The sequence below is a fragment of the Patagioenas fasciata genome, chromosome 28 (genome assembly GCF_037038585.1).
Source record: "Patagioenas fasciata isolate bPatFas1 chromosome 28, bPatFas1.hap1, whole genome shotgun sequence".
NCBI classification, from domain to species: domain Eukaryota; kingdom Metazoa; phylum Chordata; class Aves; order Columbiformes; family Columbidae; genus Patagioenas; species Patagioenas fasciata.
In genome coordinates this window covers 5,098,948-5,121,317 of record NC_092547.1, presented here as the reverse complement: position 1 = coordinate 5,121,317, position 22,370 = coordinate 5,098,948, and the positions used below count along the sequence as shown (strand labels likewise).

The following is a 22,370-nucleotide window of genomic DNA, read 5'->3' as shown; positions in this document are numbered from 1 at the left end:
GTGACAACAGCAGGGACCTCCCCAAGTGATACCCCAGGTGACACCGCAATGACAACACCCCAAGGACAAGGCATGAGAAATGCAGCGTTTATTGTCAACAGGGGAAACTGAGGCACGGGGGGATGTGACAGAAGACCCGGGGTCCCCTTGTGCCTCAGTTTCCCTCCCCAAGAGCACACAGTGCCCCAGACCCTGCGGTTAAAAAGCTTAAAAAACCCTAAGAAAACCCAAAAAGGGCAATTTTATGGGAAAAAAAGTGTAGTGTTAAACTGGGGAGACTGGGAGCTGCCCCAAATTTCCTCCCAACTGGGGTAACTGAGGCACAGTCCCCTCCTCCCCCTGTCCCCCAAATAACTCCAGCACTCCCAGTTCCCCCAGTCTGGCCTTGGCCAGCTCCTCCCAGCCCCGGTTGGCGCGGGGATTTCGGGGGGAGGGATGGGGTAACCCCTCCACCCTCACGGCCGCCCCCGCCAGCGCCCGGCGCGCCCTCCGCTCCGCAAACCGCCCCACGGCCACCACCAGCCCCACGCCCAGCAGCCCCACGGCTCGCGCCAGCGCCCGGTCGCACGGTCCCAGCAAGCGGTCGCGTTCGGGGGGCGGCAATTCGGTGGGGGGGACGTTGCGGCCGCTGGCGGCGAGGAAGAGGAGGGGACAGTGGTTGTGGACGAAGCAGTGGCGGAAAAAGACGCGGGGGTCGGGGCAGAGGGCGCGGATGAGCCCCCAGAAACGGGCGCCGCTCACCTCGGAGCGGTGGCAGCTCAGCCCCAGCACGGGGCGCTTGGGGTGCTCGCCGGGGGGTTTTGTCACCGCGCCGGTGACGCGCAGCCACTCCCGCACGTGCCAGGCTTCACCGAAGGGGACCTGAGGGACAAGACAAAGGGGTTAGGGGGGAGTTTGGGGGCGCTGAGGGGATCTGGTACCCAAAAGTAGCCCTGGAGGTGACGTTGTGCCTCAGTTTCCCTTGGCTGGGGCTCTGTGGGGATGGATGGGGACAGTGTGTGGTGTCCCCTGGGCAGCCCTGTGCCTCAGTTTCCCATACCTGATGCCCTATGGGGATGGATTAGGACCCTCTGGGCACCCCTGTGCCTCAATTTCCCCCACCTGATACCCCATCGGGTTGGATTAGGATCCTCTGGGCACCCCTGTGCCTCAATTTCCACCACCTGATACCCCATGGGGTTGGATTAGGATCCTCTGGGCATCCCTGTGCCTCAGTTTCCCCCACCTGATGCCCTATGGGGATGAAATGGGACCTCCAGGCACCCCATGAGCACCCCTGTGCCTCAGTTTCCCTCACTTAAGGCCTCATGGGGTTGGATTGGGACCCCCTGGGCACTCCCATGCCTCAGTTTCCCTGACCTGAAGCCCCACAGGGATGAACTGGGACCCCCAAGCACCCCATGAGCACCCCCACACCTCAGTTTCCCCCACCCGATGTCCCATGTAGATGGATTGGGACCCCGTGGGCACTCCCATGCCTCAGTTTCCCTGACCTGATGCCCCATGGGGACGAATTGGGACCCCCAGGCACCCCATGAGCACCCCCATGCCTCAGTTTCCCCCACCCAATGCCCCATGGAGATGGATTGGGACCCCCTGGGCACTCCTGTGCCTCAATTTCCTTGACCTGATGCCCCATGGTGATGGATTGGGACCCCCAGGCACCCCATGAGCACCCCTGTGCCTCAGTCTGCCCCACCTAATGCTCCATGGAGATAAACTGGGACCCCCTGGGCACTCCCATGCCTCAGTTTCCCTGACCTGATGCCCCATGGGGATGAATTGGGACCCTCAGGCACCCCATGAGCACCCCCACGCCTCAGTTTCCCCCACCCGATGCCCCATGGGGTCGGATTGGGACCCCCTCGGCACTCCCATGCCTCAGTTTCCCTGACCTGAAGCCCCACAGGGATGAACCGGGACCCCCCTCCGGTGCCGTACCCCGGTCTGGGCCATGCCGAAGGGGCCGGGGTTCATGCCGAGGAACAGGACGCGTTTCGGGGTGCGCAGGTAGCGGCGCACGAAGCGGCGGTGGGGCCGCCACGCGTACTGCAGGGGGTGGTACACGTGCGTGACGGGCGCCCCGAAGGGCGACAGCGCCCGCAGCTCCGCGTCCTGCTCCCGCTCCAGCCGCAGGAACCGCCCCGCCAGGTCCCCTTCGTCACCCTCCTCATCCTCGGTGTCCTCGTCCTCATCCGCCTGCAGCGGCTCTGGCTCTGTCATCGTCACCTCCAGCCTGTTTTCCATGGTGCCATCCCTGCGGGAGGGGACACAGGGCACATGGTGGTCCTGGTGGGACAGGGACATGTTGGGGTGGGACATGGGGGACAGGGTGGCCCTGGGTGGAGAGGGTGGTTTTGCGGGGGGTAGGGACATGTTGGGGGGACAGGGACATGCTGGGGGGGGACACAGGGGACAGGGTGGCCCTAGGGGGTCAGGGTGGTCCTGGGGGGGACACAGGGCACACGGTGGCCCTGGTGGGACAGGGACATGTTGGGGTGGGACACGGGGGACAGGGTGGCCCTGGGGGGACAGGGACATGCTGGGGGAGGGGACACAGGGGAGAGGGTGGCCCTGGGCGGGGACAGGGTGGCCCTGGGGGGACAGGGACATGTTGGGGTGGGACACGGGGGACAGAGTGGCCCTGGGGGGGACAGGAAGATGCGGGGGGAGGGGACATAGGGGACAGGGTGGCCCTGGGGGGGACACAGGGCACATGGTGGTCCTGGTGGGACAGGGACATGTTGGGGTGGGACATGGGGGACAGGGTGGCCCTGGGTGGAGAGGGTGGTTTGAGGCGGGGTAGGGACATGTTGGGGAGGACAGGGTGGCCCTGGTGGGACAGGGACATGCTGGGGAAGGGGACACAGGGCACAGGGTGGCCCTGGGGGGGACAGGGTGGTCCTGGGGGGGACACAGGGCACATGGTGGCCCTGGTGGGACACGGACATGTTGGGGTGGGACACGGGGGACAGGGTGGCCCTGGGGGGACAGGGACATGCTGGGGGAGGGGACATAGGGGACAGGGTGGCCCTGGGGGGGACACAGGGCAGACGGTGGCCCTGGTGGAACAGGGACATGTTGGGGTGTGACATGGGAGACAGGGTGGCCCTGGGTGGAGAGGGTGGTTTGTGGGGGGGGGGTAGGGACATGTTGGGGGGGACAGGGTGGCCCTGGGCGGACAGGGAGATGCTGGGGAGGACACGGGGGACAGGGCGGCCCTGGGGGGGACAGGGTGGTCCTGGTGGGGACAGGGTGGTCCTGGTGGGGACACAGGGCACATGGTGGCCCTGGTGGGACAGGGACATACTGGGGGGGACACGGGGGACAGGGTGGCCCTGGGGAGACAGGGACATGTTTGGGGGAACACGGGGAACAAGGTGGCCCTGGGGGGTAGGGACATGTTGTGGGGGGACAAGGTGGCCCTGGGCAGACAGGGACATGCTGGGGGGGACATGGGGGACAGGGATGTGTTGGGAGGGGACACAGGGAACAGGGTGGCCCTGGGGGGACAGGAACATGGTCAGAGGGGGGACACGGGGAACAAGGTGGCCCTGGAGGGACAGGGCCATGGTCAGATGGGGGACACGGAGGACAGGGTGGCCCTGGGGGTCATGGACATGGTCGGAGGGGACACAGGGAAGCCCCACGGAACAACAAAGAGATGCCCGGGGTAGACAAGGAGAGCGTGAGGGACACAGAGAGGCCCTGGGGGGTGACAAGGAGGCCACGGGGGGGACGGGGAGACCCCGGGAGGTGACGCGGAGCCCTGGGGGGTGACAGGGAGACCCCAGGGGTGACAGAGCGGCCCCTCCGGCCCTGACCCAGGGAAGGGACGAGCCCCAGCTGCTCTGCCCCGTCCCCTGTGCTCCCGGGGCCACCAAGCGCCCCGTTAACCCCGCCGTGCCCCACAACCGCCCCTCATCAGCCCCCCCAGTCCGCGAATGACGTCACGTTACGTCATAAGACGTCACCCCCCCCACCCTCGGGCATACCTGTGCGCAGCGCCGGGCGGACCGGCAGCGCTCCCGCCGGCCCTGCCCCTTAACCCCTGACCCCGCCACAGCGCCTGCCGGGAGTTAAAGCCTCGGCTGGCCCCGCCCACTCCCACCGCCACCTTCCCGGCGTGCCCCGCGCGGGTGGGCGGAGCCCGGCCCTTTGTCTGCTTGCGCGGAGTTTCCCATCGTGCTTTGCGGCGGGAACGCCCGTGGGGCTGGGGGGGGGGACACACACACACCAGGACACGCGTGACAACGGGAGACACACACACACACACACGCGCACACACAGGGGACGTGACCCCACGGGGAGTACAGGGAGGGGGCGTGGCCTCCGCACGCTCCGCCCCTTCTCCGCGGAGGGAGGGGCGGTGCCGCGCGGGCTTCCGTGACACAACGGCGACCCCTGGTGGAGGCTGCTGGTGCCGCTGCGGGGAGTGGGCGTGGCCTGAGCTGAGGCCACGCCCCCGGGCTCCCTTTGGCTCCGCCCACCGCGGTAGCGTCGTTTCCCCGGGTTGCGGTGCCGCGATGAGGCCACCAGGTGGCGCTAGAGGCACGACCGGGGGGACCCAGGCGTCCGAGCGTGGGGTCCGCCCCTTTTCTTACGGGTGAAACCGGCGCCCGACTCAGTACTGGGGTGAACTGGGACATACTGGGGACACCCCCCCAGTCACACCCACCCCCCAGACAAAGCGGCGGCTCCTGAAAAGTGATTGTTTATTGAGTGGAAATATTGGGGGGGGGGGACAGGGGGACAGTGACACCCCAGGGGGCTAAAAACACCAACTTTAGAAAAACAGCGCAAAAAAAAAGACCAACAAAAAAAAAAGGGGGCTGAGCCCCCCCAAACCTGCCCCACCCCCTGGTCTGGAGGGGAGGGGGGGGAAAGTGGGGGGCTGCCCCCCTTCAGACACCCCCAAAGAGGAGTGAGGGGGGAAACGTTGTGTTGTGTCCCCCTCCCAGGGTTTGAGCGTCCCCTCCCCTGTCGCCAAGGGGGGTGCGGGGAGGGGACACAGAGGGGGTGACACACACGAGATGAGGGGGGGGCTATGTACAGGCGGGGGGGCCGCCTTAGCTTCGGGGGGTGTCACGCTCTTTGCTGTCTGTGTCCTCGGGGTACGCGTGCCAGGTCAGCCGCTCCTCATAGAACGCGATGACAATTTGGGGACACTTGAGGTTTGCCTCCTTCGCCAGCACCAGGTCGGCCTCGTCTGTGTCCTTCCTGGGGAGGGGGACACAGAAATAAAGGGGGGTCAGGGGGTTCTGGGGGACACAGGTGGTGGTCACCCCCCTTGGGGACACGCTGGTGGCCTCACCACTTCATGAGGAACATGAGGTCCCCGCAGGAGTCGGTGGCACCGATGATCTTCTCGGGCTCCAGCCCTCGCTCGAAGCCCCGGGCGATGTCGTTGCTCTGTGGATTTGGGGGAAAAAAAGGTGGTTTTGGGGTGACAGGGACACAGGGAGGGGACACAGCCCTGCATTGCCGTGGCTGGAGGTCACAGGGTTGGGGATCTGTCCCCATTGCAGTGACACTGGGTCTGTCCCCATTGTGAGGATGGCAGCTGCCTGTCCCCATGGCTGGGTGACAGTCCCCATTATGGGGACAGTGTGCCTGTCCCCATCTGTGGGTACCTGTCCTCATCCCTGGGTTCCTGTCCCCAGCCCTGGTCACCTGTCCACACACCTGGTTACCTGTCCCCATTCCTGGGTTCTTGTCCCCAATCCTTGGGTTCTTGTCCCCAGTCCCTGGTCACCTGTCCCCATGCCTGGGTTCTTGTCCCCAATCCTTGGGTTCTTGTCCCCAGTCCCTGGTCACCTGTCCCCACACCTGGTTACCTGTCCCCATGCCTGGTTACCTGTCCCCAATCCCTGGGTTCCTGTCCCCATCCCTGAGTATCTGTCCCCATGTCTGGTCACCTGTCCCCATCCCCAGGTTCCTGTCTCCATCCCTGGGTTCCTGCCCCCACACCTGGTCACCTGTCCCCATCCCTGGGTTCTTGTCCCCATCCCCGGGTTCCTGTCCCCACACCTGGTCACCTGTCCCCATCCCTGGTCACCTGTCCCCACATCTGGTCACCTGTCCCCATCGCTGGGTTCTTGTCCCCCTCCCTGGGTTCCTATCCCCATCATGGAGATGTTGGGTTCCTGTCCCCCTCCCTGGATTCTTGTCCCCATCCCCGGGTTCCTGTCTCCATCCCTGGGTTCCTGTCCCCACATCTGGTTACCTGACCCCATCCCTGGATACTTGTCCCCATCCCTGGGTTCCTGTCCCCATCATGGAGATGTTGGGTTCCTGTCCCCCATCCCTGGATTCTTGTCCCCATCATGGGGACACAGTCTGTCTGTCCCCCTCCCTAGGTCCCTGTCCCCAGCCTGGGACACTGGGTGCCCATCCCCTGTCCCCATGGCGTGTCCCCTCACCTCCCTCTTCTTCTTGGCGCGGGCGTCCTCCCCTCCGCCGGGCAGCCCTTTCCTCTTGGCTCCCTCCGCCTTCTCACGGGGTCTGTTCCCATCTCCCTCCTTCATCTTCTTGTACTTGCGCATAAACTCCGAGATCAGCTCCGGGCAATCCAGGTTCTTCTCCGGCTCCCAAGTGTTGTGTTCCCTGTCACCGAGTCACCGTTGTCACCAGAGAGTCGTTTGGGTTGGAAAAGCCCCTCAAGATCGAGTCCAAACGTTACCCCAATCCTAAAATGTCCCTGAGAACCTCATCTGTTCACCCCCCCAGGGATGGTGACTCCACCACCGCCCTGGGCAGCCTGTTCAGCGCCCCACAGCCCTTTGGGGAAGAAATGACCCCAAATTCCCACCCTCAACCTCCTTTTCCAGCTCCTTCCCCAGCTTCATTCCCTTCTCTGAACTCACTCCAGCTCCTCAAGCTCTTTCTTGTCATGAAGTGATTCTGCAGCCCCTGGGGCCACCGTTTTGTGGTGATTTTGTTGCTCCTGAGGCCGCAGTTTTGTGTTTCGAGGCAATTTTCATGCCCCCGGTGCCGCATTTTGACCCATGAGGCGATCTCACCATTTCGAGGTTCCCAAAACCGCCCCTAAGATTTGAGGTTTGGCCTCCCCAGCGCAGGGGTCGGTCACTGCCATGGTCCTGCTGGTGACACACACCAGGGTGCTGGTGGCCTCTTGGGCCACACTCTGGCTCATGTTCAACACCCCCAGGTCCTTTTCACAGAATCCCAGAGTGTCAGGGGTTGAAGGGACCTGGAAAGCTCATCCAGTGCAATCCCCCATGGAGCAGGAACACCCAGTTGAGGTTCCACAGGAACCAGGCGGGTTTGAATGTCTGCAGAGAAGGAGACTCCACAACCCCCCTGGGCAGCCTGGGCCAGGCTCTGACACCCTCACCAGAAACAAGTTTCTTCCCATATTTAAGCAGAACCTCCTGTGTTCAAGTTTGCACCCACTGCCCCTTGTCCTGTCACTGGTTGTCACCCAGAAGAGTCTGGCTCCATCCTCCTGACACTGCCCCTTTCCATATTGATCACCATTAATTAATCCCCCCTCAGTCTCCTCTTCTCCAGCTCCAGAGCCCCAGCTCCCTCAGCCTTTCCTCACACGGGAGATGCTCCACTCCCTCCAGCATCTTGGTGGCTGCGCTGGACTCTCTCCAGCAGTTCCCTGTCCTTCTGGAGCTGAGGGGCCACAACTGGACACAAGATTCCAGGTGTGGCCTCCCCAGGGCAGAGCAGCGGGGCAGGAGAACCTCTCTGACCCACTGACCACCCCCTTCTAACCCACCCCAGGTCCCATTGGCTTCCTGGCCACAAGGGCCCAGTGCTGGTTCAGCCCACAGCACCCGGGATTCCCAGCTGGTCTCCCATCCAAGTGCTGACTGGGTCTGACCCTGCTTAGCTTCCCAGATCAGATGAGATCAGGCATTCTCAAGGTGCTATGGCTGTATACATTATATATATGTATATGTATGTATATCTATATGTTCCCCAAATATATCCTGATAGTATTTGAACTAAACCCTTTTTTCAAGGGCAGAGCAGAGGGGCAGGAGAACCTCTCTGACCCACTGACCCCCCCTTCTAACCCACCCCAGGTCCCATTGGCTTCCTGGCCACAAGGGCCCAGTGCTGGCTCATGGTCACCCTGCTGTCCCCAGGACCCCCAGGTCCCTTTCCCTTACGCTGTGACACAAGGGCAGGACAATCATCCCCGTCCTGTCCCCAACTCACTCGGAGAAGCCCTTCCACTTGAGCAGGTACTCGGCCTGGCCCTTCACCACGCGCCGGTCCAGGACTTTCTCCACCACATACTCCTCCTCGTCACCCGAGGACGAGCTGTCGGCTGCCCGCTTGCTCCTCTTGCCCATAGCGCAGCGCCCAAGGGTCCTGAGGGGGGATAAGACGCAGTTAGTGGGGACCCCCCTACCACCCATCACCCCCCAAACCCTTAAAACCAACAAACCCTCCAGCGCCTCCCCGCCTGATTTGCCTTAAAACCCCTAAAAATGAGTCTGAAAAGCCTATTTTTACTAATTTATAACGCACTTTCCTTGGGTTTTTTTGGATCTTTTTGGGGGTTAATGGCGAAACAATGAGGGGGGGACCCCGTGGTCTCAACCAACAGCATTTTGCTGCTTAATGGTAAAACCGCCCCTGGGTTTAAACCTCAGGTTTAGAAGGAAAAAAAAGGGGGTTAAGAACAATAAGTTTTAAGACACACGGCCAAAATGTGGGGGTTTGTTAAATCTTGGGTTAAGCATTTTGTCTTTAAATTCAGCCCAAAAAATAGTAACGGGGCCAAGAAATTCCTCGTGGTCTCTGTTCCCTGGGGGGCGTTTCCTGACAGGGCCGGGTGTGATTTACAGCGGTGGGTTTGGGTGTAAAAGGGCAGGTTTTGGGTGTAAAAGGGGAGAGTTTGGGTGTAAAAGGGACAGTTTTGATTGAAAAAAAGGCAAGTTTTCGTGTAAAAGGGACGGGAACAGAACCCCGGGGCGTTGCATCCCCAAAGCCGCCCGCGGGAGTCCCGGAGGAACAAAAGAAAAGCGCCGTTTTCAGGCAAAATGCTTCACTTTTGAGGCAAAAAAGGCGTTTTGAGACAAAAAAAAGAGGCGTTTGGAGGCAAAGCGCTGTTTTCAGGTAAATAAAAAGAGCTGGTTTGAGGTTAAAAAGCACCGGTTCGGACGGGGTGGTCCAGGCTATCCAACCCCGGACCCGGGGGCGGCGGAGCCCGGACCCGCTCCCGGTGCCGCACAACGGAACAGGCCGCGGGGGCGGGGCGAGGAGCGCGCCACCTCTCCTCATTGGTCGGTAGGGCCGCAGCGGCCGCTCGCTGATTGGCTGAGCGGTCCGCCGCTCGTCGCCACCCCGCCCCGTCTCCCCCTCCCACCGCCGTTGGCCCGGCCAACCGTCATTCACCCCGCCGTCCCGCCCCTCTGCCGCTGCCATTGGCCGGCGCGCCTGCCCATCCCGCCGGCCGGACCCGCCCCTGTCCTGCCCCACCCCTCCATTCGTTCGCCGCCCGCAACCGCTACCTGGGCGGGGAGCGGCTCCGGCGCGGGCCCGTCCGCCGCGGTCTGGCCGCCCCTCCGAGCCACCGCCGCTCCGCCCGCCAAAACCGCCCGCAGCGCGCAGGCGCCGCTGGCCGCGCTCCGCGCATGCGTCCGCCCGCCTTTCCTCCCCCCACAGCCCCGCGTTGCGCATGCGCCGAGCCAGACCCACCTTGGGCGCTGGCGGCCGGGCGGCCCCTTCTCGCCGCCGCCGGGAGTCGCCGCCGCGGCGCCACCGCGCCCTGCTGCTGCCGCTCACCGCGCCGCGCTCGCTGACCTGCGCCGGGCCCGCCGCCGGGCAGCGCTGAGCGACGGCCGCGCTCGCCAATGGCAACGGCCGAGCCGATGTTCTAGCCAATGAGAGTGAAGCGCGAGGCGGGATCGCCAGCGAGGGAGCCAATCGGAGGACCGCGGGGGAGTGTCCGGGCGGGAGCGGGAAAAGCGGCGCAGGGCGGAGCCGTGGCCGTGTGGCCCAATCCGTGAGCTGCGGAGGCGGGACCTCCCTCGCCGCGGCCAACCAGCGGCGGCCTCGCGGGCGGAGCAGCCGGGCGCCACCAATGAGGCCGCGCCGCTCAGACCCACCGCCCAATAGGAGGCGGTGTGGGGGCGCGGCGCGGGCGGGACCACCCAATGGGAGCGGCCTGGGGGCGGGCGGACGGCGGGGGCGGCGGAGTGAGGCGGCGGCGCTCTCGTCGCTCGGCCCCTTTCTGTGTCGGCGCCTCGCAGAGGGAGCATCGCGCGCTGAGCCGCCCGCCGACCAGCCCGCTCAGCCCCGCGCCGCCGCCATGGCCAAGTCCGAGGTAAGCGCCCCCGCCGCTCCCCGGCCCCGCCCCGCCGTTCGCTCCCGCCGCCCGCCGCGGCCTCCCCGCCCCCGCCGCCCCGCTCTTGCCGCCGCGCGGGCCGCGCGCACCGCGCCTGCGCGCGCCGCCCGCCCGCCCCTCACTGCGCAGGCGCCGGCGCCCCGCTGCGCGCCGGGGGGCTCCTGCGGCGCATGCGCAGACCCCGCGCGCGCGCGCCGGCTCTTCCCCCCTCCTTCCCTCCCTCCCTCTCCCCGCCGCGGCGCCCCGCGCGCGGGGCCACGTGCGCGCTCTTTGTGCTCGGGTGGGCGATGGCGGCGGCTCCGCGCATGCGCAGAGCGAGGGGCCGGGCTCTCGCCCCATAGCCCCGTAGAGACCCCGGCCACCCCCAAAGTGGGGTCTTGGTGGGGAATCAGGGGTACTTGGTGGCCGGGGTTGCCCTTTAGGTGGGGTTTGGGGAGGATTTAGGGTGTGCTTGAGGGCTCGGCGGCCCCGCAGATGGGGGTTGGGGGGCTCAGGGCGCTGCAGTGTCCCAGAGATGAGCTCTGAGGGGGCTCAGGGTCCATTTGGGGTCAGGGTGGCCCTACAGAAGGGGCTTGGGGGGCTCAGGAGCTGCACTACCCCACAGATGGGGGCTGGGGGGGTTAAGGGTCCATTTGATGCCATGACAGCCCCACAGATGGGGGTTGGGGGGCTCAGGGTCCCTTTGAGCCCATGGCAGCCCCACAGATAAGAGCTGGGGGGCTCAGGGTGCATTTGAGTCCATGGCAGCCCCACAGATGGGGGCTGGGGGACTCAGGGTCCATTTGGGGTCAGGGTGGCCCTACAGAAGGGGCTTGGGGGGCTCAGGAGCTGCACTACCCCACAGATGGGGGCTAGGGGGGTTAAGGGTCCATTTGATGCCATGGCAGCCCCACAGATGGGAGCTGGGGGGCTCAGGGTCCCTTTGAGCCCATGGCAGCCCCACAGATGGGAGCTGGGGAGCTCAGGGTCCATTTGAGGCCATGGCAGCCCCACAGATGGGAGCTGGGGGACTCAGGGTCCCGTTGGGCCCATGGCAGCCCCACAGATAAGAGCTGGGGGGCTCAGGGTGCCTTTGGGTCCATGGCAGCCCCACAGATGGGGTTAGGGGGCTCAAGGTCCCTTTGGGCCCATGGCAGCCCCACAGATGGGGGTTGGGGGACTCAAGGTCCCCTTAGGGCCTGGATGGCCCCACAGATTCACTTTGGGGGTCTCAGGCCCCTTGAGGGGTCTGTAGCCTCACAGTGGGGCTGGGGACCCCCTGGGCTTGGTCAGCCCCATAAGTGAAGTTTGGGGACCCCCAGGGGGTTTTGGGGGGCCTGGGTATGTCCATAGGTGGGGTCTGGGGGTGATGGGGTCTCCCCAGGGCTGGGGACAGCGCTGGGTACGACAGGCTCCCCCTGGGGCTGGAGGAGCACGAGGAGGCCCCATAGAAAAGATTTGGGGGTGATGGGGGTTGCAGACAGAGATGATGGGGTGCAGAGGGCTCAGTGAGGGGTGCCAAGGCCTCCCTGGAGCTGTGGGGACCCCAGGGAGGAAGTTTGGGGTGCCAGGGCCTCCCTGGAGCTGGGACAGCACAAGGGGATCCCATGTAGGAGTTTGGGCGTGGGACAGGGGTGTGTTTGTCCCCCTTTCTCATGCCCTCATCCCTGTAGTCTCCAAAGGAGCCCGAGCAGCTCCGCAAACTCTTCATTGGCGGCCTCAGCTTTGAAACCACAGACGAGAGTCTCCGCAGCCACTTCGAGCAATGGGGCACCCTGACCGACTGCGTGGTAAGGACCCCCCCAAACACCCCCTTTGTGCCCCCCATTTGTCCTTTCTGTCCCCAGAACCACTGTCTGGGGAGGGTGGGTGACAAGTGACAGCCATCAGTGACCCAGCACTGACAGGGTAATGAGGGGAGTGGAGGGAATGGATTCACATCCCCCTGGAAGGGGGATGGCTGCTTTTTTTGGGGGGGGGGGGGGGTCACACACCTGACACGTCCCCATCCCCGCAGGTGATGAGGGACCCGAATACCAAACGCTCACGAGGCTTCGGCTTTGTCACGTACTCCTCAGTGGAGGAGGTTGACGCCGCCATGAACGCCCGGCCGCACAAAGTGGACGGCAGAGTCGTCGAACCAAAGAGAGCCGTGTCCCGAGAGGTACGGAGGTGACATCGCTGTCATTGTCCCCAATGAGGGGGGTGAAACGCCACCAGGGGGGCTCCCCAGACCCCAAACCCACTCTGGGGTGTCCCCGCAGGACTCGCAACGCCCCGGCGCCCACCTCACAGTCAAGAAGATCTTTGTGGGCGGCATCAAGGAGGACACGGAGGAGCATCACCTGCGGGACTATTTCGGCCAGTATGGCAAAATCGAAGTCATTGAGATCATGACGGACCGCGGCAGCGGCAAGAAGCGCGGCTTCGCCTTCGTCACCTTCGACGACCACGACTCCGTCGACAAGATAGTCAGTAAGTCCAAGACGTGTGCCGAAAACGAGTGGGGCACCCCATTTTGTGCTTTCTACCCTTAAATTTTACCCTCGCCCCAAAGTTTTACCCCACACCCCTAAGTTTTACGTCCTACCCCGCAGTCCAGAAGTACCACACGGTGAACGGGCACAACTGCGAGGTGCGGAAGGCGCTTTCCAAGCAGGAGATGGCCAGCGCCTCGGCCAGCCAGAGAGGTGAGCCCGCAGCCCGGCGTCCCCCCCCGAACCCACCCCCCCGCCGCCGCTAAACCCGCTGCCTGTGCTGTTCCTAAAGGCTGTCCCCCCCCGCCGCCCCCTCTCCTAGGCCGCAGCGGATCCGGTAACTTTGGCGGCGGCCGTGGAGGTGGATTTGGCGGTAACGACAACTTCAATCGCGGCGGGAACTTTGGCGGCCGTGGTAAGTGATTCTGGGGGGACACATCAGCTGCCACCCCCTCTTGGGGACACCAACACGTGGCTCAGCCCCCGGCTCTTTTTTCTCTCCCCGCCTCCAGGTTACGGCGGCAGCGGCGGCCCCGGCTACTCGGGCGGCAACCGGGGCTACGGCGGCGGCAGCACCTATGACGGTTACAACAACGGTGGCGGCGGTTTCGGCGGCGGCAGCGGGGGCCGGCGCCCGGCACGGGGACCTGCGCTCGCCGTGCGAAACGGCCTCTCTGAAGCGGGGACAGGTGGGACCCCCCCTGGACCTCCAAATCTGTCTCTGGGCCATGGGGTGACTCCAGGCTCCCAGTTAAACCCACCCAGGCTTCTGGGTGCCTTTAGGATCCCAGTTAATCCTCCTCCCCCGGATCTCTGAGCTCCCTACTAAACCCCCCCTCAGGCCTTTGGGGTGCCAGTTAACCGCCCCCCGCCAGGCCGTTGAGCTCCCAGTTAAACCCCATTCTGATGATGGGGCCAAATCACCAATTAAACACTCCCCCAGGCTCCCAGTTAACCCCCCCCAGACTTCTGGGCTCCCCGCTAAACCCCCTTTCCCCCTTTCAGGCTTCTGGGTGCCTTTTGGCTCCCAGTTACCTCCCCCCCAGGCCATTGGGCTCCCAGTTAAATCGCCCCAAAACTCACAGTGCCTCTGGGCTGCTCATTAAATCCTCCCCATCCCCCAGATCTCTGGTTGGCTTTCAGCTCCCAGTTAAACCCCGTTCTGACCAGTGGGGTGCCCAGAGTCCCCCAATTAAACACCCCCACCCAATGCTCCCTGTTAAATCCCTCCCAGATCTCTGGGCTCCCAATTAAACCCCATTCTGACAGTGGGGTACCCCCAAACTCCCATTGAACACTGTCCTGGGTGCTACCAGTTATACCAGGGGGACTCCCAGGCTCCCACTTGCTCCCTGTTAACCCCCTCCCCAATTCATTTGGTACCTCTGGGCTCCCAGTTAAACCCCATTCTGACAGTGGGGAGCCCCCAGACCCCCATTAAACACTCTCCTGAGTGCTCCCAGCCCCTGGGCTCCCACTTAAACCCCCTGCCTGGGTGCCCAGATGTACCCCCTCCCTGGGCTGCCTGTTAAACCCCCCCATTCCTTGTGTGCTTCTGATCTCCCAGCTAACCCCTGCCCAGGCTTCCTCTTAACTGCCCCCACCAATTCATCAAGTACCTCCAGGCTCCCAGGTCTACCTCCCGCCCTTGGGCTCCCCATTAAACCCCACCACCAGTCTCTGCATTCCCAGTTAGACCCCTCCCTGGGCTCCCACTTAAACCCCTTGCCTGTGCGCCCAGATATATGCCCACCCTGCGCTCCCAGTTAAACCCTCCCATTCCTTGTGTGCTTCTAATCTCTCAGCTAATCCTCGCCCCAGCTTCCAATTCCTCAAGTGCCTGCAGGCCCCCAGGTCTACCCCCGTAGCCCAGGCTCCCAGGTCTACCCCCCCAGCCTGGGCTCCCAGGTCTACCTCCCGTAGCCTGGACTGCCAGGTCTACCCCCCTAGCCTGGACTGCCAGGTCTACCCCCACTCCCTGGGCTGCCAGGTCTACCCCCACTCCCTGGGCTGCCAGGTCTACCCCCACTCCCTGGGCTGCCAGGTCTACCCCCACTCCCTGGGCTGCCAGGTCTACCCCCTAGCCTGGGCTGCCAGGTCTACCCCCTAGCCTGGGCTGCCAGGTCTACCCCCCTAGCCTGGGCTGCCAGGTCTACCCCCCTAGCCTGGGCTGCCAGGTCTACCCCCCTAGCCTGGGCTGCCAGGTCTACCCCCCTAGCCTGGGCTGCCAGGTCTACCCCCCTAGCCTGGGCTGCCAGGTCTACCCCCCTAGCCTGGGCTGCCAGGTCTACCCCCCTAGCCTGGGCTGCCAGGTCTACCCCCCTAGCCTGGACTGCCAGGTCTACCCCCCTAGCCTGGGCTGCCAGGTCTACCCCCTTAGCCTGGGCTGCCAAGTCTACCCCCTTAGCCTGGGCTGCCAAGTCTACCCCCTTAGCCTGGGCTGCCAGGTCTACCCTTCTAGCCGGGGCTGCCAGGTCTACCCCTTCCCTGGGCTCCCAATTAAACTGCACTACCAGTCTGTGTATTCCGAGTTAGACCCCACTCTGGGCTCCCAGTTAAACCCCCCCACCCCCCCACCATGGGGTGGCTCTGAGCTCCCCATTAACCCCCTCACAAGCTCCCCAGTGCCTCCAGTCTCCCCATTAGCCTCCCCAGACCCTCAGGTATCCAGGTGTCCCCCAATTCCCCATACCCACCCTCTCTCCCTCCTTTCTTCCCCCCAGGCAGCAATTTTGGCGGCGGGGGGAACTACAACGACTTCGGCAGTTACAACAACCAGGCATCCAACTTCGGCCCCATGAAGGGCGGCAATTTTGGGGGGCGCAGCTCGGGCCCCTACGGCGGCGGTGAGTCCGGGGTTGGGAAGGAGGGGTTTGCTTGTTTCCCCCAAAATTTTGGTGCCACTGTTCTGTGTTTTGAGATTATTTTACTGCCTTCTCAAGCCCTGAGGTGATTCTGGTGCCCCTGAGACCACAATTCTGTGGTTTTAGATCATCTTGGTACCCCAGTTTTGGTGATCCCACCACCCCTGGTGCCACCATTTTCAACCCTTAGGTGATCTCGGTGGCCTTGGTGCCACCATTCTGTCTTTTGAGGTGATCTTGGTGCCCTAGGGCTGAAATTTTGTGGTTGAGGTAATTTTGGTGCCCCCAGGGCTGCGTTTTTGTGTTTCAAGGTGATTTTGGTGCCACATTTTGAGCCCTGAGGTGATCTCAGTGCCACCATTTCGAGGGTCCCAAAACTGCCCCAGGGATCCGCAGTTTGGCCTCCCCAGGACAGGGGGACGGTCACCACTGGTGGCTTTTTGACCACCTGGGCAACACTGCAGCCTGAACATTATAAAAATGTTGTAAAAAATAACCTTTAAAAAGCGCCATTGCCGCGCTGTGTCGCCAAACCACTTGCTGATGGAACCGAAGCCACCACAGATCACCTGTGTAGCCACCAAATATCCTCACGTTTGGGTTTTTTTTGCATTTTGCATTGAACACAGCACTTTTTTAGGTCATTTTGGGTGAGTACCTGCAAAAAAGCAGCATTTTAAAAGCCTTTTAAGAGCGTTTTTCCCCTCTACACAGGCGGCTACGGCAGCTCGAGCGGCGGCGGCAGCTACGGCGGCGGCAGGAGGTTTTAACACCCAGGTGAGCCCGTATATTAAATCACACATAACCCCCCCCCAAAATGCACCTTCCCCCCCCCCAAAAACGCACCTTTTAGATTAATCTCATTGCCTGTTATCCACAGGACACCAAGCTTAGCGGGAGAGGCGAGTCAAGAGAGGGGACAGGGCCGCCGCAGGTGACACCGCTTGTGCCCGCGGCCCCTTTGGCAGTTGGGGGGGGAGAGATCGGTGGCCGCCCCCCCCCCCCCCAGTGACGCCACCACGTCCTCGGACACGAGCGTCTCCTCCGCGATCCCCCCACCCACCAAGGACTGTGTATTATTTTTTTTGTGACTCAGTAATTAATTAATTGTACAACCAGGTTCCTTTTAGTTTGTTCTGTGCCGTGGAAGCATTCCGACGAGGCCGAAACCCCCGGGGCCTCGCTTTTATTTGCGCGCCCGTGCTGTCGATCGCTGACTGTAACACAACCTGACGCTGAATAAATGTCTCTTTTTTTTTTTTTTTTTTTTTTAATATAAAATAATCCTTTTTTAATCAGATTTTTCCATATTTCAAAGCTCCGCACTCAGATCCTGTGGAGCGCAACCAGAATAGTTCAGGCTTTTCCTTCTCTCCCCCCAACAAACCGTAGATCATCCCAATTTCAAAACCGTATATTTCAAGCTGCCACCTTGTCCCCCGTGGTGTCCCTTTGGTGTCACCCCCCCCCTTCCAATTTCCCCCCCCGCAGCACCGCGGACGCTGTAGGTAAGAGCAGCTTCTGTGTCTGTCCCCTCCCTATTGTCCCTTGTCACCCCCCCATGTCACTAACACTCCCTTTTTGCTCTTTTAGGAGCTGCTGGTAAATGAGCCCATGGGCAGCACCAGGTGAGTGCGGGGGATATTGGGGGGGTGAGGGGAAATTGGGGACACCCCTGGGGTTGGGGACGCCCCCCTCACAACTGTCCCCTTCTTTACAGCGCCCATGGGACCCCTGAGGTGTTGGATTCGCCGGGGAAGGGGGGGCTTGTAAATAAATTTTTAAAAAGGGTGGTTTTGTAATTGTGACCCGTTTGTGGGCACAGGGAGGGGACAGGGGTGGAGGGGACAAGGTGACACTGTGATGGAGATGATGGGGACAAGGGTGGAAGGGACAAGGTGACGCTGTGATGGGGAAGTGATGGAGATGATGGGGACAAGGGTGGAAGGGACAAGGTGACGCTGTGATGGGGAAGTGATGGAGATGATGGGGACAAGGATGGAGGGGACAGGATGGGGATGGAGCATTTGGGGACAGGGTGGCACTGGGGAGCAGGAGAGGGATTAGGACAGAGGGGACAGGGCTGGGGATGAGGGGAGGGGACAGAATGGGGACAGAGAAGGGAGAAGGGGGGATGAGGTTGCCTGGGATGAGGGACAAGGTCGTGGGGACCACAGGGAGGTGAGAGCCACCTGTCACCCCAGGGGACAGGAACAGGAGGTGACAGGCTGTGATACCCCAGGGTGGGATGGAGTAATGGATGTGTCACCTAAACTGAGGTGACAGGGTGACACCTCCTTGCCCTGGAGGGACAGAAGGAATAGAGGTGGCAGGAATGTGTCACCTCAGGGTGCTGGGACAGGAGGTGACAGGTGACACAGGTGCTGGCCCTATCCAAGCTGGTTTATTGTCTGTTTACAGAGGTGACAGTGACAGGGTGTCCCCAGGGTGTCACCTGCAGAGCTGGAGGGCACTGGGGACACCATGGTGTGGTGCAGGGGACACTGGGGACAGGACCCTGGGTTCATTGGGCTCTGGGGATGTGGGAGCACCCAAGGGTGCTGTGGGGTGCAGAGGTCACCCAGGGGTGTTATGGGGCTCTGTGGGGTGCAGGATGTCACCCCAAGGACCCCCCAGCACCCCAGGGGGTTCAGGTGTTACCCAAGGGTGCTGTGGGGCACAGGGGTCACCCAATGGTGCCCTTGGGCTCTGTGGGGTTCACAATGGCACCATGAGCACCCAAGGGCCCCCCAGCACCCCATCAGGTACAGGGGTGCTCTGGGGTGCACCCAAGCCTCCCCTGCTCCCCATGGGGTGCAGCCCCCCCGCCTCATTCCCCCAATGTGCCCCCCGCATCAGGTGCCAGGTGCAGCCCAAGGTTTTCGGGGGGGCGCAGCTCCTCATCCCCCATCACCCCCCTGTGCCCCAGGACCCCAATGTCCCTCAGCACCCCCAGGGCCCCCCCATTCTCCAGGGGCACCCCATTCCCTATCGCCCCCAGGACACCTTTGTCCCCTAAGACCTCCCTGTGCCCCATCACCTCCACATTCCCTGGGACCCCCCCATTACCCAGCACCCCCAGGGCCACCCTATTGTCCAGGGCCCCCAAGAACCCCCCGTTCCCCATCAGCTCTGCATTCCCCAGGGCCTCCCCATTCCCCAGGATCCCCCTATTCCCCATCGGCCCCAAGATCCCCCCATCCCCCTGGACCCCCCCATTCCCCAGCACTCCCCCATTCCCCAGCACCCCCAGGGTCCCCCCATTGTCCAGGACCCCCCCGTTCCCAAGGGTCCCTGTGTCCCCCAGGCCCCCCCCATTCCCCATCACCTCTGCATTCCCAAGCCCCACCCTATTCCCCATCACTCCCCCATTCCCCAGCATCCCCCCATTGTCCAGGACCACCCTGGCCCCCAAGACCCCCCCATTCCTCATCAGCTCTGCATTCCCCAGGACCCCCCCATTGTCAAGGGCTCCCCTATTGTTCAGGACCCTCCTGTTCCCCATCATCCCCCCATTGTCCAGGACTCCCTCATTCCCCAGGACCCCCCCATTGTCAAGGGCTCCCCTATCGTCCAGGATCCCCCTATTCCCCATCACCCCCCCATTGTCGAGGACCCCCCCATTGTCGAGGACTCCCCTGTTGTCCAGGACCCCCCTGTTCCCCATCACCCCCCCATTGTCAAGGACTCCCCTATTGTCCAGGACTCCCCCATTGTCCAAGATTTCCTCATTCCCCAGGACCCCCCCATTGTCAAGGGCTCCCCTATTGTCCAGGATCCCCCTATTCCCCATCACCCCCCCATTGTCGAGGCCTCCCCTATTGTCCAGGACCCCCTCATTCCCTATCACTCCCCCATTCCCCAGGATCCCCCCATTGTCGAGGCCTCCCCTATTGTCCAGGACCCCTCCATTGTCCAGGACCCCGCCGTTCCCCATCACTCCCCCATTCCCCAGCACCCCCAGGTCCCCCCCGTCCCCCATGGCCCCCCGCACCATGGCCGCCACCCTGGCCAGGTCCCTCCGCAGCCCCCCGCGCACCCTCAGCAGCCGCTCCCTCTCCCGTCCCAAGCGCCCCAGCTCCTCCCGCAGCCCCGCGATCGCTTCCAGCTTGCGGCGCCGGCATCTCTGCGCCGCCACCTTGTTCTTGGCTCGGCGGCGGATGTCGCGGGCCAGCGCCACCTCCGCTCCCGACAGGCGCGCCCGGCCGAGCGCGGCTCGGAACGACTCGGCCGGCAGAGCCACCAGCGCCTCGGGCGGGAGCGGCAGCGGCCACCGGGGCGGGAGCGGCGGGGGAGCGGGGGCGTAAACCGGAGGGGGCGCTGGGGGGAGAGGGGGGGCGGTTGATATGTCCAGGCCCTGGGGGGGAGAAGGGGGGTCAGGGGGGTGGCCCTGGGAGGAGCAAATTGGGGGGTTCAGGGGCTGGGGGGGGTACAATGGGGCTGTCCCAGGGGGAGGTGGGTGCAAGTTGAGGGGGGTACAATTGGGGTCTCAGGGGGTTCAGAGGCAGGGGGGTGCAGTGGGAGGGGTCTAATGGGGGTCTCAGGGGTGCCAAGGGGAGGTGGGTGCAATTGGGGGGGGGGGGGGTGCAATTGGGTGGGGGGGTTACAACGGAGGTCTCAAGGTTCAGAGTCAGGGGGGTCTAGTGGGGGGTACAATGGGGGTCTCATTGCCAAGGGGAGGTGGGTGCAATTGGGGGGGGGTGCAATTGGGTGGGGGGTTACAATGGGGGTCTCAGGGTTCAGAGGCAGGGGGGTCTAGTGGGGGGTACAATGGGGGTCTCAGGGGTGCCAAGGGGAGGTGGGTGCAATTGGGGGGGGGGTGCAGTTGGGTGGGGGGGTTACAATGGGGGTCTCAGGGTTCAGAGGCAGGGGGGTCTAGTGGGGGGTACAATGGGGGTCTCAGGGGTGCAATTGGGAGGGGGGTGCAGTTGGGTTGGGAGGGTACAGTGGGAGTCTCAGGGGGTTCAGAGGCAGGGGGGTGCAGTGAGGGGGTACAGTGGGGGTCTCAGGGGTGCCAAAGGGAGATGGGTGCAATTGGGGGGGTGTATAATGGAGGTGTCTCGGGGAGATGGGTGCAACTGGGAGGGGGGTTTTGGGGGGGTACAGTGGGGGTCTCAGGAGGTTCAGGAAGAGGGGGGTGCAGCGGGGGGGGCCTGAGGTGTGTGGGGGGGGATCTCAAGGCAGGAACGATTTGGGGTGCACCCTGGTGGCCGGCAGGGGGCGGTAGGAGCCTGCGGAGGGGGGCATGGCACCATAGAGGGGGCGTGGTTACACGGAGGGGGCGTGGCCCACCTGCAGCTCGCTGAGCGACAGGATCTCTTGCCACGTGATCTCCACCTCGGCGGGGCCCGACGGGGGCGGGGCCAAGGGCGTTGCTATGGGCGGAGCCAAGGGCGGGCCCCGCCCCCCCAGCTCCCCGAGCGCCCCCAGCGTCTGAGGGACAAAGCGCCTCGTTGGTTCTGATTGGCTGCAGGCGGCCCGTGGCCCCGCCCCAATGGCCCCCCAGGAGACCCCCGGGTCCTAGCGCCCCCCTCAGTCCCCGAATCATCCCCAGACCCCCCTCAGTCCCCACCCATGGCCCTGACCTCCCATGCGACACCCCCCAGACACACAGGGGCCCCCCTCAACCCTCCCCAGTGCGACCCCCAACCCCTGAGACCCCCCACTCACCTCGGGGTCCCCCATGTCGAAGCCGCAGCGTCGCCTCCTCCTGCCGCCCCAAATACGGAGTTACGGGGCGGCCACGCACTGACCCCCCCGCAGGATGCTTGGGTCCCTTCCCGCTCCCACTTCTGCTTTCGGGGTGCAGCGGGGGTCATGGGGTGCAATGGGGGGGGGTGATGCCCCCACCCATGGGTGCCCCCCAGGCGCCACCCACCTTGCGCCACCGCGTTGCCCAACGCTGGGATGTTGCACAAGGACGGAGCGGCGTGGCCGCCACCCCCCCCCCCCCGTGTGTGTCCCCATGTCCCCCCCGCTCCCCGCAGCCGTTGGGGCCGTTTCCGGCTGTTCCCGCCCGGGGCTGAGCCGGGTCCCCGTCACCAACGCGCTGGCGCTCGGCCAGGGCACCCTGCCTGTCCCTGCCTGTGTTCTATCTGTGTCCTGCCTGTCCGTTCTTGTCCCTGCCTGTCCCTTCTTGTCCCTGCCTGTCCTGCCTGTGTCCTGCCTGTCCCTGCCTGTCCCTTCTTGTCCCTGCTCGTCCCTGTCTGTCCTGCCCGTCCCTTCTTGTCCCTGCCTGTCCCTTCTTGTCCCTGCCCATCCTTCTTGTCCCTGCCTGTGTTCTGCCTGCGCCCTGCCTGCTCCTGTCTGTCCTGCCCGTCCCTTCTTGTCCCTACCTGTCCCTGCCTGTGTTCTATCTGTGCCCTGCCTGTCCCTGCCTGCTCCTGCCTGTCCCTTCTTGTCCCTTCTTGTCCCTGCCTGTCCCTTCTTATCCCTGCCTGTGTCCTGCTCCCTGCGCTCTGCCTGCTCCTCCATGTCCCTGCCTGCACCCCAATCCCTGCCTGTGTCCTGTTCCTGCCCCTCCCTGCCCACCCCCCCATTACCGGGACCCACCTGCTGCCCGGCGGGACGCGGGGACACGCGGGGACACGCGGGGACAAGGGACGGGCCCGGCAGCGCCACCCCCAGCGCTGGCACCGGGGACCCGCCCCGGGGACACCCTGGGGACAACGCGGGGCGGGGGGAGCAGGAACCCGGGGAGGGTGGGGAAAAGGGAAT

The 22,370-nt window shown here is 63.8% G+C and overlaps 4 protein-coding genes across 9 annotated transcripts; 1 reads left to right on the top strand and 3 right to left on the bottom strand.

The window, feature by feature from the left end:
- Positions 1 to 73: 73 nt before the first annotated feature.
- On the bottom strand, positions 74 to 4,135 carry SMUG1 (single-strand-selective monofunctional uracil-DNA glycosylase 1). Of its 2 annotated transcripts, none has more exons than XM_071799873.1 (3): positions 3,996 to 4,135; positions 1,942 to 2,289; positions 74 to 861 (listed from the first exon to the last, which is right to left on the bottom strand). In XM_071799873.1, the coding sequence occupies exons 2-3, from the start codon at positions 2,245 to 2,247 to the stop codon at positions 265 to 267; spliced, it is 903 nt and encodes a 300-aa protein (XP_071655974.1). In that variant the 5' UTR covers positions 2,248 to 2,289; positions 3,996 to 4,135; the 3' UTR covers positions 74 to 264. The 2 variants fall into 2 exon arrangements, with proteins under 2 accessions (XP_071655974.1, XP_071655973.1); XM_071799872.1 differs by having other exon boundaries at positions 1,942 to 2,257; positions 3,996 to 4,124.
- A 563-nt stretch (positions 4,136 to 4,698) lies between these two features.
- CBX5 (chromobox 5) lies at positions 4,699 to 9,827 on the bottom strand. 4 transcript variants are annotated; one of them, XM_071799882.1, is made up of 5 exons: positions 9,685 to 9,827; positions 8,197 to 8,352; positions 6,423 to 6,606; positions 5,315 to 5,412; positions 4,699 to 5,220 (listed from the first exon to the last, which is right to left on the bottom strand). In XM_071799882.1, the coding sequence occupies exons 2-5, from the start codon at positions 8,331 to 8,333 to the stop codon at positions 5,070 to 5,072; spliced, it is 570 nt and encodes a 189-aa protein (XP_071655983.1). In that variant the 5' UTR covers positions 8,334 to 8,352; positions 9,685 to 9,827; the 3' UTR covers positions 4,699 to 5,069. The 4 variants fall into 4 exon arrangements, with proteins under 4 accessions (XP_071655983.1, XP_071655982.1, XP_071655985.1 ...); XM_071799881.1 differs by lacking the exon at positions 9,685 to 9,827 and adding an exon at positions 9,498 to 9,622; XM_071799884.1 differs by lacking the exon at positions 9,685 to 9,827 and adding an exon at positions 9,495 to 9,512.
- Positions 9,828 to 10,156: 329 nt separating this feature from the next.
- HNRNPA1 (heterogeneous nuclear ribonucleoprotein A1) lies at positions 10,157 to 16,914 on the top strand. Of its 2 annotated transcripts, none has more exons than XM_071799868.1 (10): positions 10,157 to 10,312; positions 11,986 to 12,102; positions 12,330 to 12,476; positions 12,577 to 12,787; positions 12,910 to 13,002; positions 13,112 to 13,204; positions 13,302 to 13,478; positions 15,513 to 15,635; positions 16,368 to 16,430; positions 16,534 to 16,914. In XM_071799868.1, exons 1-9 carry the CDS (start codon positions 10,298 to 10,300, stop codon positions 16,421 to 16,423), a joined length of 1,032 nt encoding a protein of 343 aa, XP_071655969.1. In that variant the 5' UTR covers positions 10,157 to 10,297; the 3' UTR covers positions 16,424 to 16,430; positions 16,534 to 16,914. The 2 variants fall into 2 exon arrangements, with proteins under 2 accessions (XP_071655969.1, XP_071655967.1); XM_071799866.1 differs by having other exon boundaries at positions 13,082 to 13,204.
- On the bottom strand, positions 16,757 to 22,272 carry NFE2 (nuclear factor, erythroid 2). The gene is made up of 5 exons (XM_071799842.1): positions 22,206 to 22,272; positions 21,324 to 21,363; positions 20,946 to 21,086; positions 19,612 to 20,010; positions 16,757 to 16,870 (listed from the first exon to the last, which is right to left on the bottom strand). The coding sequence occupies exons 2-5, from the start codon at positions 21,336 to 21,338 to the stop codon at positions 16,757 to 16,759; spliced, it is 669 nt and encodes a 222-aa protein (XP_071655943.1). The 5' UTR covers positions 21,339 to 21,363; positions 22,206 to 22,272.
- Between the last annotated feature and the right edge of the window lie 98 nt (positions 22,273 to 22,370).

Bases quoted from the DNA above. Each gene is read 5' to 3' on its own strand.
- SMUG1 (XM_071799873.1), bottom strand. From the start codon at position 2,247: ATGGAAAACAGGCTGGAGGTGACGATGACAGAGCCAGAGCCGCTGCAG. The intron at 862-1,941 runs GTACGGCACCGG...CTTGTCCCTCAG, and splicing joins TCGGCATGGCCCAGACCGGG to GTCCCCTTCGGTGAAGCCTG.
- CBX5 (XM_071799881.1), bottom strand. From the start codon at position 9,622: ATGCGCGGAGCGCGGCCAGCGGCGCCTGCGCGCTGCGGGCGGTTTTGG. The intron at 6,607-8,196 runs GTGAGTTGGGGA...ACTCGGTGACAG, and splicing joins AAGTGGAAGGGCTTCTCCGA to GGAACACAACACTTGGGAGC. The intron at 5,413-6,422 runs GTGAGGGGACAC...CCAAATCCACAG, and splicing joins GCGCCAAGAAGAAGAGGGAG to AGCAACGACATCGCCCGGGG.
- HNRNPA1 (XM_071799866.1), top strand. The intron at 12,103-12,329 runs GTAAGGACCCCC...CCATCCCCGCAG, and splicing joins GCACCCTGACCGACTGCGTG to GTGATGAGGGACCCGAATAC. The intron at 13,205-13,301 runs GTAAGTGATTCT...CCCCGCCTCCAG, and splicing joins CGGGAACTTTGGCGGCCGTG to GTTACGGCGGCAGCGGCGGC.
- NFE2 (XM_071799842.1), bottom strand. The intron at 20,011-20,945 runs GTGGGCCACGCC...TCTCCCCCCCAG, and splicing joins TGTCGCTCAGCGAGCTGCAG to GGCCTGGACATATCAACCGC. The intron at 16,871-19,611 runs GTGCTGGGGAAT...GTTGTGTTACAG, and splicing joins GGGACGGGGGGGACCTGGGG to TCAGCGATCGACAGCACGGG.